The following is a 14,368-nucleotide window of genomic DNA, read 5'->3' on the forward strand; positions in this document are numbered from 1 at the left end:
GCCACAACCAGAAACCTTGCCTCTTAGGCCTCAGAATTCTAAAAGTGAAGCGTAGGGGTGTGTAGAAGAGGAGAGAATTTTCTTTGGGACTATGAAGATCCTCAAGAAGATATACCTTCTGTAGAAGGTGCTGAACACATATTGATGGACTCGGACCTTGAAAGCTTGAAGGATGCAAGGAGCCTCAACACTTCCTCAGAGTGGGACCTCCTCCACCCAATGTGTTTTCCTTCACCTGAGGAGAAAAGCAGCTTAACACTTTAGACTTGCCACTTCCACCAGTGGAGGTCAAATCTAACTTCTTTACTGAAGTTCTGCATTCTGCCTCTTACTGTACTCTGCAGAACCAATTCTTTCTTTCAATAAAATCCTGACTATCGTGGCTATTTGGGAGAAGCTAGCGACATCTACAGATGTATCCACGTAGATAGTGTGTTGTTACAGTCCTGCTCCTCGGGACCCTGAACACAATCATCCCCAGAAAGCCTGGTAGTACAAGTTTCTTGCTCTTCAAACTAGACTACCGGATCATTTCCATCCACACCATGTGGCTAGGGAGTCAAAAAAGGTGTAACATTTTTCTGCCGGAACTATACCGTTGAAGTCCATAAATCCCACTTGCCTAACATGAAAATATGTGCATCCCTTGATCAAGCTGTCATCCCTAACCTGTCAAAGAAGCTTCAGGCCCATTTCGAAGAGGGATACATGGTGATCAGGCCACTGCAAAGCAGGGCATACAATCTGGCCATGACACTGTGGACATTACGCCTAGAGCTATGGAGAAACCAGTCTCCCAATGAAGACATGCCTGGTTGCGAAATTTAAGCTTCTCACAGGACATCAAGACAACACTCATGGACTTACCTTTTGACTGCTTTCGTCTCTTTGGGTCTAAGGCAGACTCTGCGCTTGAAACATTCAAAGACAGCAAAGCCAAATCTAGATCCCTTGGTTTACAAAACAGAATATTTACTAACAGTTTAAGAAATTTCAGGGTTTTAGTATAGGTGGTGGCTTCTCCTTTTGAAGAGCCAACAATATTCTGCTAAATAATAACAGCAAGAGAACACCTTCTACAGGCATTACAAAAGGTGTGGCGGAGGAAAACAACATGCTTCACATGCTCCTCAATACTTCATCCTCAACTCCAGCCACTAAAGAGAAGCAGCTCTAGTTCTGCATTATCGGAGCACACTCCACCCATTGGAGGATGTGTATCCTCCTTTCCACAAGCATGGAGGACGATCACTTCAAACCTTTGGGTCTTGCAAATTGTAGAAAGGGGGTATGCACTGCTCCTTCACCAATCACCTCCTTCGATCCCTCTCCCGCAAGACAATCAGGACATCCTTAGACAGGAGGTTCAATCTGTGCTCCAAAAGGGGGCAGTTGAGTTTTTTTCAGGGAAGGAAGAGAATCAAGGATGTTACCCTTGTCACTTCTTGATCCCCCAAAAAGGACAGCGGTCTTCGTCCATAGACCTCAGGGTTTTGAACTGGTTCAAAATGCTACCCCTAACTCAGGTTCTGCTGACCCTGGAAGCTGAAAATTGCATGGCGCGGTAGACCTGCAAGATGGTTCTTTTCACATCCCAATTCTGGAGTCGCACAGGATGTTCACTCACTTCACAGTCGGATCCGGACATTACCAGTTTGCAGTCCTTCTGTTTGGCCTCAGTTCTGCACCTCAAATCTTCACTAAGGATATGGCGGCGGTTGCAGTCCTTCGCAAATAGGCGGCATTGCCAGTATTCCCTTACCTGGATGATTACCTCATCAAAGCCAGCTCTCCAGAGATGGTCTCTTACCACTTGCAGGCAACATCACAACTTTTGTGTACGACCTGGGCTTTTCAATCCACAAGACCAAATCACCTAGTGCCCTCTCTGCGCATTCTGTTCATAGGTACAGCACTGGACATCACATCAAGCCTACTTTCCTCCTCAGAGCTTGAGATATTATGATGTTTCCAGTCATGATGGTCATAGACATGCTTGGTTTGCTAGCCTCCTGCATTCTTTTGGTGCACCCATGCATGCTGGCACATGAGGGCCAGCCAGTAATGCCTACTGCAGGCAGTAGTTCCAAAACAGCTGAGATCAATAAGCATTTAGCAAGATCTCCAGGGACACTGCAGTGGATCTACAATGGTGGAGTGCAAACAACAACCTTTCTCAAGGGAAACTATCTCACCCTCCTCATCTGGGGACAACAGTAATTGCGGATTCCTCCACTCTAGGGTGAGGATATTATCTATAAGGAACTGCAGGTCAGAGGCCTCTGGTCACCAGAAGATCAGATGTTGCACATAAATCTGTTGATATTACAGGCAATACATCTTGCTCTCAAGGTCTTCCTCCTTTCCCTTCATGGCCAGTCAGTCCAAATCTTTACAGAGAGTACGTTGACAATGTGGTACAGCAACAAACAGGGAGGAATGGTTGCAACTTACTCCTGACTAACTGGTATTACAAACCAGGGCTGTCTTCCTGCCTAAAGTGATAACTCCTTTCCACTTAGATCTGCCCATCGCCTTTTCCACATTTTACCCTCCTCCACATCTTACAAAAGAAGAGGAAAGATTTCATATACTTGATCCCAAGAGAGCGTTCAGCTTCTACGTGGACAGAACACGTGAATTCAGGCTCTATTTTCTGCTCTTTGTTTGCATGTTGGAAAGATGAAAGGCAGGGCACTCCAAAAAAGGAAATCAATATGGAATATCCTATGCATTAGGATCTGCTACACCATGATGCACAAGGAACCTCCAGAAGGTATCAGGGCTTATTCTACCAGAGCTAAATCTTTTACTTCAACGCGAGGGTGGGGAGTGCCTGTGATAAGGATCTGCAAAGCGGCAACTTGGTCCTTCCCTCACACGTTTGTGAAGCACTATGGTCTTGATTACGAAGTGAGTAGGGATAGTCACTGCTAGTTCAATTCAGAATTTTTGGGTATAGACAGCTGTGCTACCACCTCCAAGTAGGGGGATTGCTTGAGCAATCTATTCAAAAGATGAAGAATCTGCAGGTAGAAGTATCCATCATAAAAACTGTAATAGTTCTGTTGTGTATACTTCATATCACTGAAAACTGCACCTATCTCAGAATAACGTATGCTACATCCATTCACCTTGAAGGTGTGCAAAAAAAAAAGGAAGGTCATTGGTATCTGCATGTCAACTGGGGCTCTTTATGGTTCCAGTGAAATCACAGGGAGCCAGGTGTAATCTCGTGGTGGAGCTGATGCCTCCTAACAGCATGGGAGATATATTGAAAAGGTTCCGGATCCAGACTGACGCTTGGGACATTTAAAAAAATTAGGAATCTGTAGGTAGATATACACCAGAAAAACCATTATTGAAGGTTAGTAACTTTTCTTATGTGCACCTCAAATTGAGCTGAGCTGTCCCTAAAGATTGAGATTTCTGATAGAGACTTGTAGCTGCAGATTCTTCACCTTTTGAATATACCCCAAGCATCAGATTAGAGTCTGAAACTTTTCAGCAGTACCTCTGCATGCTGGAAGGTGGCACCATGTGGCACCGCACCCACACTGTTCTGGAAATGACATGCAGAGCTTATATAGGTGCCACTCCTGATTGCTGAGAACACTCTCAATGGCTACTGTACTGACACTGTTGTTACCCCCTCAGCAACTAGCACTAAACACAACACTGGCAGCACCAACTGTCAAGCTTTCTGCAAGCTATGTGTACTAGCTATGAACTACAAGGCTAGAGGTGAGGCTGCACTTGGGGCGCAATAAGGCACACAGCAACATGCAGTACAATGCAGCACAATTTGACCCAGTGTAACTATTTACAAGGGAACCCCAGGGCATACAAGGTGTACATGATTCTCGCCACCTACCGGTGTATCTTTCTGTTCTATTCGGCCGAAAAGCTACTCCTGCACACCCCACTTCGATTCACATAACATGGACAGTGGGGCAAGAGGTGGCTCAAAAGTGAAAATGACGTGTGTCTAGAGTGATGCCCAGGGGGAGTAAGTTAGTTTCTTGATATTGCTTGGATAACTAAAACCATATCAAATCATGAAGTGCACACTGAAAAGTCCACAATACTTGTCTGTCTTAAAAGTACTGGCCATACAGGAAAAATGTGTGTAAAACCTTAAAATGCATTCTAAACAATCTACAGGGCTTGACTGTGCTCTGCAGCAGTAGACTTGCTAAATATGTAGAAAGCCAATTACATTTCCACAGACTTACATTAAGGTGCAGCTTCCCAACAAACGCAAAAAACCGCAAACAAATACATAAAAACTCTACCTCATGTGCTCCCTCTATTACGATAGATGTTTGACAAGATTGCAAGGTTTCTGGGAGGATCAAGCTAAGGGAGAAGGGTAAACTCAATAAGATACAGTTTCCCAAACAAGCAACTAAACTGCTAAAGTATCCATGCTGAGATCTTTCACCAGCGCAGCTAGTATTCAAGTTTTCCGTCTCTTCTAGATCCCGTCAATTTGTACAAGACCTCAGTGGCTTCTAAAGGTGGAACTCTGACAGTAAGTTGTTTGTCAAAAATGTCCAAAGTTGCAAGCGAGGTCAGGAGCGCGAATGTGCATAGGCTCAATAGAATATGGCTTCTCAAGAAAGAAAATAGGGTGTTGAAAAGAAGTTTAGCTTGGGGTCTTTACATAAAATGTAATCAATCTTGGTCAGGGATAGTTAGCTAAGAAAAAAGGCAAATCAAAGACCCCCTGGTGCAGCCATCTTGAGGTCTTTGGCCTATTTTTATAGTGAATAGAAACTCAGCCAATTACCACCACAGTTTTTGGCATTCTGGAAATAAATTATAGTTCTAATCAAGTTAACTGCCAGCGAGTTTGAATGAAGCGGCTTGGAAGAGCCTACACTTGTTACTTGATATATACGTTGCCAGAGCACCCTTTGAGTGGCTGTATTTTGCTGCTTTGCAGGCTGGCACAAAAACATTTGTAAAGCCCTGTATGTGGAAAGGATCTTCAAGCCACGTGTCCAGGAGAAGGATAATATCAAAAGCGTGCAGGTAAGATACAAATTCTTGATCTGTTGTTTTACTTGCTAGGCCAATGATGTCCCAAGAGCACAGCCGTTGAGATCCTAACTGTTCCAGGGGGAGGAGAGACCAGCTAGTTAATGGTGATGCATGTTGGTCTGGAAGAAGAGCAATTTTCCATACTGAGTTTGTGCAATCACGAGGCAGGAGTGGGATGAGGCATCTATTGAGGATGGTGTTTCGTCAAAGATTTCTGAATATGTCATTAAAGGTTGGCCGTTCCATAAGTCAGTGTCTGAAGAGGAGAAGGATTTCTGGATGGTGACGGATGAGTTAAGTATGGATGATGGCATTTTGAGCAAGAAAGAGGTGCCTCCCAAAAGACTGAGGGAGCATGTGGTTCATTCAGCCCACAATGGACATTTAGGGCGGAAAAGGACTAAAACAAGTGTCAGTGAGCATTATTGGAGGTCTGGAATGGACCACATTGTGGATTCTGCAGTTAGAGACTGCTTGCAGTATGTAAGTTGTGGTAAAAGCAAGGCTGTTAGGACTGCTCCATTATCTCCTGTTGAAGTACCCCAGAGACTCTGACACAAGTGGTGTTTGAATGTTGGTGGCCCTTTTAATATTTTGCAGAGGTCACAAAAGCTTGTGATCATATTAGTGGATTACCACCCGGGTGCTGATCGAGTTTTTGAAGGAAGAATTCTCACAACAAGGGATTCGTAAATTTATTGTGTTTGGTGTGGTTCATGTCTGTGTAAATGCATGGGTGTCACTCATCAGCAAACTGCCTTGCATTGGCCCCAGGATAATCGTTTGGCAGAGAGTATGAAACTGTTGATCAAAAGATGTGTATAGTGAGCAGTACAAGGCTGATGCTCACTGAATGATGTACTGAAAGAGACCTTGTGGGCCCACAGAACGACAGCAAGTAATATACTTGCAGGCAGTACACCTTTACAGTTGCTGAAGAATAGACAAGCTGGAACCTAGAAGCAGCCTGAATAGTTGCATAGTAGGTGCAAGAATTGTACAGTGTTGAGCAACAAAGTGCATATTAAGATCCAGAGGTACTAAGGCAAGTACAAAAGTAGGTTTGTTTGAGTGGATGGTGTTAAAGAGAATGACTGGGGTTTGGGGGATAATGTTCACGTGAAAAAAAAACAGTTGCTGGAAAGAGGATGCATCAGGCTATTTAGGTATTTTACTGGCATAGAGATCAATATGAATGTTGTCAAAGTGGAAACTGGTGATGTGTGGAACATGTTAAGGTGAGTCAAATTTGAAGGGGAGTCTGAGGAAAGGAAGGTAATTGAAGAACTGTTAAGTCTAGTCTAATGATCGACGGCTGCCACGTCAACCCATAGCGCTTAAGGGATAGGTTTGCGATTAAAACCCTTGTTGTGCTTATATGGGATTAGTTCTGAATTTTGTTCTGTTTTATAGTTGACTCGTATGTTGTCAACAGTTGTCTATGCTACATTTTTGTTTTCCTTTACTGTTGCTCTCCAGTGGAGTCACCATACCACATTGTGTTATCTCTAGTACTACTTCTATTTTTCCATATCAAAATTGTAAGGATGTCTCTGTGTTAAAGTATACAATGTTCACATGCGGATTTTGGCACTTGGATCGAAACCTGGCGGCATGCTAGACTTATGGTGTTATAGCTACCATATGGCCGATAAGTACTTCAGATTGTTTAAGGCATGGATCCTTTATTTTTCAAATGAACACTGCAGTGGTCACAGCGATTGCTTGGTGGTTCAAGCAGTATAGGCACTGTTGCTAGGGGGCATCGGCGTACATCTTTTTGCTGTATGCAGGATGAGCAGATTTTGAAGACAGAGCTCTTCTTGTATTTGTATTTGTGGGTATTTATTAAGCGCAGCCTTTCGCTCCGAAGGGAGCATCTTGGCGCTAAGCGAGCGTGTGTAAGATTGGATGATAGAGGATCTAGATGGCTGCCATCACATAGGTATCGGATTGCTGATAGACCCAAGTCTTCAGTTGTTTCCTGAAAAGACTCTCAGTCTCAATCAGTCTGAGGTTTACGGGCAGGTTGTTCCAAGCCCTTGCTGCAAGGACTGTGAAAGTTTTTCCACCCCTGGTTTTGTATTTATACCTGGGGATCTTGGTGAGGTTGGTCCCTGAGGATCTCAGACAGCGTGCGGGGTCATAGTGGATGAAACGGTTGGCGAGGTATTTAGGACCTATGTTTTTCAGGGCTTTAAAAACTGTTAGTAAGAGTTTGAAAAGGATTCTCTTATGCAGAGGCAACCAGTGGAGACAATTTAATGCTGCTGAGGCTGAAGATTTCCTGGGTAGTTTTAACACTAATCTTGCAGCAGCGTGCTGTACACTTTGCAACTTCTTCAGAGTGGACTTTTTCACTCCGGCCATCAACCCATTGCAATAATCGAGTCGGGAGAGTATTAATGCAACCACGACCGATTTCCTAGAAGCAATGGGGAGGAAGTCAACATTTTTTTTTAGAGATTTGATGAGTCCAAAACAGCAACCGGCCGTACTCCTGACGTGATCGTCGAAGGAGAGGTTGCATCAAATTGTACGCCCAGGTTGCGAGCAGAAGTCACTGCACTAGGCAGGGCCTCTGAATCTTTGGGCCACCAATCCTTAGGGCAAAAGAGTAGATCTTTCCCTAATGGTATGATTTCAGTTTTCCCGCTGTTGCACTTCAAGTGGTTTGTATTCAACCACTGAAATACCTCCGTGATACAATTCTGAAACCGCAGCTCTGTATCCGTGCAGTTTTTGTCGATAGAGACGACGAGTTGGGTGTCGTCAGCATATGATGTGACAAGGATCCCATGAGACTCTATCACAGCCAGGAGGGGTGCCATATAGATATTAAAAAGTAATGGGCTTAATATGGACCCCTGCGGTACTCCCAATGTAATGGTTTTTGGTGGGGACCCAAAGACACAGATTGGGACCTATTGGTCAGGAAAGATTTTAGCCATGCCAAAGCTGTGTCTGTCACGCCAATCTCACGCATCCTATCAATCAGGATGACAGGAGAGATTGTATCGAACGCTGCTGTGAGATCGAGCAGGATGAGGACGGCTTTCCTTCCCTCATCCTGCAGGAACTTGATGGAATCGGAGACTTCTATCAGGGCCGTTTCGGTAGAGTGGCTGGGGCGAAAGCCAGATTGCTGTGGGTGCAGGATGTTATGGTTCTCCACAAATGCTTTTAGCTCCCAGTGCACTATCTGTTCCGTGATCTTTCCTAGAACAGGCAGGAGTGAGATGGGGCGCATGTTCGTCAGATCCGAAGGGGATTTATTCAGCTTTTTCATCAGGGGTTTCACGATGGCCTTTTTCCATTCGTTAGGCACTACCCCTGAGTCTAAGGAAGCATTTATGATAGCATTGATGTTAGGATTGACTACCTCAATTAAATGATGCAGTATGCGAGGGGGACAGGAGTCAGTTGGTGCTCCTGATTTGCAGGCCAGAATCGCCTTGCGGGTCTGTTGGAGGGAGACAGGTTGAAAGCCGCAAAGGGAATGATGGTGATCGCCTACCTGTTTCTGGGGTCCAAGAGTGGGAATGGTCAGGGAGGGCGGGAAATCCTTTTGAATGATTGCAATTTTTTCCCCCAAAGAAATCTGCAATTTGGTTGCACAGAGTTTCAGAGGGGGGGATTTCGGGCTGAAGAGCTTTGGGGTGAGTGAAGGATTTGACGATGGAGAAAACCGTTTTTTGCTTCTGATGGGCATCGTTGATAGCTTTTGTGTAATACTCCTTTTTGGCAGACTTTATGCTTGAGAGGTATAATTTCCTCTGCTGAACATAGAGGGCTCTTGAAGCCTCATCGTATGTTTTCCTCCACTTCCTTTCTTTTATTCTACAAAGAAGGTGGCTCTCAGTTAAGGCCTGGGTGTACCATGGGGCGCTTAGTTTCCTTCTGGGACACTTCACACGGTCACCTTTGGAATTAGAGTTTTCCGAGATAATTTGATCCATCCAGACGTGGAAGTTGCGAGAATCAACCGATACGTCTCCCACCAACTTAGGGGCCTGGGCCAGTTGCTGGGAATCAGGCTTAATACAGTCGGTCACCTTTCTCCAGTTTACCGAGAAGGAGGGTTGGGAGCGCTTTATTGTTGATGAAACTGGGACTTGTTGCTCAATGTCAAAGGGAATGAAACAATGATCGGTCCAGATTTGTGGAACGGGAGGGGACGTAGAAAAGGGACAAATGACCCCTTGACACAACTCACTGAAAACTGTAGCTGTAGTGGGGGCTGACAGAGATCAAGTCTAGCTGGAAAAAGGCTGCAATTCAGTTCAATGTAGCCAAACAGGCAGGGCAGAACACTGTTCAGGGACTCTCTCATACATGAAGTGCTGTAGAAGTATGATGGATAGTTGAGTACAAAGACAGTAGAGTGCCCAGCACATTCAACTAACTGTCTGAGGCCCGAGTCCTTTCAAATGAGGAGAATATAACGCTAAACAAACACTGTTGTTTGTGCCCAATGGACATTTGAACAAGATTTACTGGTATTTAAAGTTAGTGGGGAGTTCCAGCATGACGACAGGGAATGAGCGAGCGCTGTGGGGGCAGATGATCTGGGTGCAGGTTATAGCTAGAGATCACCACCTGGGGCATGACGCCTGCTACTGCAGTCACAACACAGTTATCACATTTAGATGGAAAAATATACAACTAATTTGCATTAATCACGATGAAAACCTCTGCAGATGTTTTCTTACCGTCCCAAGCGTCAAACATATCTGTGATGAAGTAATCAATGAAAGATATTTGGGACTTCGGAATGCTACATGTGTTTCTGTCAAAAACAGGCATGACAACAGGCAAACCTTGTCTTTTTTCTTCCTCAGTCTGCAAAGCAACAAGAAAATTATTCTCATAATGTACTTTCTTGTGCATTACCGGGTAAATATTTAAAAATACAATACTCTTTATTGGCATTTCTCGAGACATCTACCCAAATTCCATTTTCATTATTAGTATACGACATAATAAATCAGAGACAGTAGTACAAAATGTAGAGTACTGGCATCATGTGAGTTGGCTACATCATACTCTTACACTTATGTATTCATTATAAAAGCAATTTAAAATATATATAATATAATAATAAATGCCATTTTACGAGCAGGAATAGACAAAGGCAGAAACAAGTGGTGCATGGCACTCCTGTTCAATAAAAAATTTAAAAATAACTACTAAATAAATCTCCTGAGACCTGAAAGAAGTTGGGCAACCTCTCCTGAGATCGTTGCGTCCCGCTGTATAAAAATCAGTGGCAGCTCCTTCGATATGGTGGAGGAACGTTGCCTCACTGCTTTTAAGCAGTGCGAGCAGAAAAATAAAATGATAATAACTTTGCATTATTATCATTTTATGCTGCTTCCTGCTGCTCTGTGGGCAGGTGAGGTTGCTCTGATCTTGGAGCAGGGCAGGGGAGGAGTGGTTTGCCCACTCCTAAGTGTGCAATGACTGTTTGGTCGGCCATCTCGGGCCGCCTAAACCAGTCATACCCACTTTACCCGTTCTCCATGCAAGCAACATTATAGCCTGCATGGAGAACAAACCCAGGCTCCCATTCCCTGGTTGAGCGTCCAACCAGGACGCACAAAAACAATCACAACGTTGCATTGCAGTTTTGGGATTGGCATGGGAAGCCTGGCTGCCTACCAATCACAACCCTGCAATGCAGCATTGTGAATGGGCAGTGAGGCCTGGATGAGAAGAGCTTAGAAGAGCAGGAGCGGAGATGAGGGACAGGCGCAATGGTAATTTTTTTTTTTTTAAATGTGCGTAAGCCCAACACAACCCCAACGCAACTCCCAAGCGCCACCCACGACCGGCCGGCCAGCCGCGAGCCATGCCAACCGCCGCAGTTAAAAATGATGCACTTAATAATTCTAGAGACCAAAACTGAGTGCATGAGAGTCTATCTAATCTCTAGATAACAAAAGTCTAGCTATCTATGGATGAAGAAATGTACAAAAATGATTGAACACCAGTGAGATGGAAACTGGTTATATGTGTGACAGTGCATCTGCTGGCAGACAATTATGTGACAATCCCCCAGGAGAGGGGCTTCAGCTCTGCCCACATGTTGTGAGTCAGAAATAATGTTTTAATTGGGCACAACGTGTGTGCTTCCACAAAGAAAAGTGATTGCCCCCCCCCCCACACAGCTATGATCATTTTGTTTATGTATCTATCCAGCTGTCTAAGCCAGCAAAGTATGGCTACCTGAGCATGTTGCACTCTCACATTGTAATGCTATTAAAGTGTCTCAGATAACTAAATAGTTTATGGTGTTTTCTCTGGCAGCAGCACAGATGGGACGAGGGCAGTCATTAAGCCACGTGGACTTATATAGTTCTTGCTTGACAGCGCAACTGTCACCTGACCTTTTAATCTACTCCAATATATTCTACAGATCTTCATTTTCGCGAAATCTACGTGTAATACTTATTACCATGAACACCCTTTAACGCCAGACATTTTCGCATTGCCAATACTTGTGAACATTTTCTTCATCAGACAATCCATATCACCCTTTTTAAAACGGATTTTCTCATACTATTCTTTGATTGGTGGTTAATGTATAAGATGTGTAGATTTTCCTTCTATTAGACCCACCCTACCTCCACAAATCGGTTTGAATTTTTGCAGAAAAGGCAAAACAATCGTTCTCATTTAGGTGATTTTTCAAAATGGAGATTCACCGACCTAGGGACATCATCCTGATATTTTCCATGTTTTATCCAAATGAGGTTTAGCCATAAAAAGGCATAGCATCTGTACAGTTACCAGCTTGTGCAGATGTGATGAAACGCAAAATGGGGAGGAATTGCAAGATTGTCTCAACATCCTAATTTTTTAGAATATATTTAATGCCTAACCTGAAGAAATCTTAAGAAGCAATTATGAAATATATTATGTGAGCTAAGAACGCTGAGACATGTTCCATTCCTGAAAAGGACAAATAGTCATAGTCCCTCTGCCAAATGCTACTTCATCAGGCCCACACTAAGAGCAGTTAGAGAAGAAAAGGTGACCTACCTACTGTAACAACATTTTTGGTGGATTTTACACATTTCTGCAGATTGTTCACTTTATGGATACCTTCGAGGTGCTAGAACGGATCCGGAAACCTTTGGCCCCAGCAATACTTTTTCAGCACCACCAGGTGGCGCCATGCAATTGCAATCACAGCTTCATCGTCTTCATGTGTGCGGCAATGAGACTATGTATGGTGCGGACTGGAACACAGCCATCAGCTACTTGCATATTTTCTGCGGTCCAGAGGCATGCAGAAAGGAACTGGGTGTTTTTAGGACGGCAATATTAACAGCAGAGGAACATCTGCATATCCAGGAATCTAATTACAAATGGAACTAACTCATAAGCGGAGGAGGGTGGTAAGTTGAAAGTTTTCTCTACAAATATGGGTTCCCAGCCTAAGTAACATTTTCTTATGGTTGATACTTCTCGCAAGTTCTTCACCTTATGAATGAGTACCAAAGAAATACCCTCCAAGACATCCACCCTACCTTTTGGCATACTACTGTACTCTGATGGGCTTAAGTTGTACCAGTCTGCTCTAGGAGGGAAGAGGATAGAGGGTTAAGACAACACTAGATCGCAGCTACGTTTCAGAAGCGCAATCCAGTCTGCTGCTTCCAGATCTACTCCCCAGTGCGCCTCCTCCCCCATGTTGCCTATTTTACTGGAGGTTCCCCGTCGACAATTGGCAAAGGCTTCCATTGATGTACGACCCCGGTGGCTTCTCCTATAGAGTATTGTTCTCTTAATCGATTTGTTTCAGCTTTTAAACCAGGCACGTTACAGCTCTTTACTAAAACATGGAAGATGGCGGAACCTTCTTAGAAATGCACCTGATCCGAGTAACCTCTGTAGTAATTTTTTCGATATTTAAACGAGAATTATGTGCACACCGAAAAGACACCCGCCATCACAATGACAGTCCTAAAGAACAAGTTACTTACCTTCGGTAACGATATATCTGTAAGAAACAGTAGTTAGTATTAGATTCCTTACCTTAGAATATCCCCAGGCGTCAGTCTGGATCCGGAAACTTTTGCGTAGCAGTACCCCTGCGCGTCGGTAGGCGTCGTCTGCAGGCGTCCCTTGCGGCTCCGCATCCGTCGTCGGCGTCGTGCGCCGTGATGACGTCGCTGGAGTATATAGACGCCGCCTCCGCGCGCTGACGTCAGTTCTTTGTACACAGCTTTTCCGCGCCAGAACACGCAGAGCCATGTGAGAACCAACACTGGTGCCATTTGAAACTAGGGCCCTGAAAGGGATGTCCTTAACCCTAGGTATCAGTTCGCAGAACGGGGAGGATGGGTGGGGCGGTAAGGAATCTAATACTAACTACTGTTTCTTACAGATATATCGTTACCGAAGGTAAGTAACTTGTTCATCTGAAAGAAACAGGTTAGTATTAGATTCCTTACCTTAGAATAGATACCCCAGCAATACCAACCCCGGTGGTGGGTCTGCGAACCAATACAAACCTACACCAGAAAGTCCTGGAGGACCGAACGGCCAAAGAAGCCATCCCTCCGGACTTGACTGTCCAGGCAGTAGTGCCTCGCAAAGGTGTGCAGCGAGGCCCACGTAGCCGCCTGGCAAATGTCCTGCAAAGGGACTCCCCGGCCCAGGGCAGTAGTAGCCGCCGTGGCCCGAGTGGAATGGGCCCTCAGCCCAACCGGAGGCTCCTTCCGAGCCAAAGAGTAGCACGCTTTGATGCACAGAACGACCCACCGAGAGATGGTCCGTTTATGTACCGCCCTTCCCTTCTTCGCACCCACGTAGCCAACAAACAGTTGGTCATCCACCCGGAACTGGCGTGTGCGATCCATATAAAATGAAAGCGCACGTTTTGGGTCCAGACGATGGAGCCGCTCTTCATCCTTTGAAGGATGCGGAGGCGGGAAGAAGGAGGGTAAGGTGATGGACTGCCCGATGTGAAAAGCAGAGACTACTTTGGGCAGGAAAGAAGGTCTAGTTCTCAGAACCACCTTGTCTGGATGAATTGACAGGAAAGGAGGATTGACAGAAAGAGCCTGGAGCTCACTCACCCTCCTGGCAGAGGTGATGGCAACCAGGAAGGCCGTCTTTAAAGTCAGGAGACGGAGAGGACAGGAATGAAGCGGCTCAAAGGGAGCGCACATCAAGAAAGTCAGAACCAGGTTCAAGTCCCACTGAGGCATCACGAACGGAACAGGTGGATACATGTGCGTGATGCCCTTCAAGAATCTTGTTACAATAGGGGACCTGAACAAAGAAGGTTGATCAGGCAGCCGTAGAAAGG

General features: G+C 44.9%; 1 protein-coding gene across 2 annotated transcripts in view; it reads right to left on the bottom strand.

The window, feature by feature from the left end:
* PDE8A (phosphodiesterase 8A) overlaps window positions 1-14,368 on the bottom strand; it is a 2,294,608-nt gene that overhangs the window by 16,706 nt on the left and 2,263,534 nt on the right. For both annotated transcript variants that reach the window (XM_078684749.1, XM_078684748.1), the window contains exon 21: window positions 9,759-9,888. In XM_078684749.1, the coding sequence (XP_078540875.1) occupies window positions 9,759-9,888 (130 nt within the window). The remainder of the gene's footprint in view (window positions 1-9,758; window positions 9,889-14,368) is intronic.

The sequence above is a fragment of the Lissotriton helveticus genome, chromosome 3_2, assembly GCF_964261635.1.
Source record: "Lissotriton helveticus chromosome 3_2, aLisHel1.1, whole genome shotgun sequence".
Taxonomy (NCBI): Eukaryota; Metazoa; Chordata; class Amphibia; order Caudata; family Salamandridae; genus Lissotriton; species Lissotriton helveticus.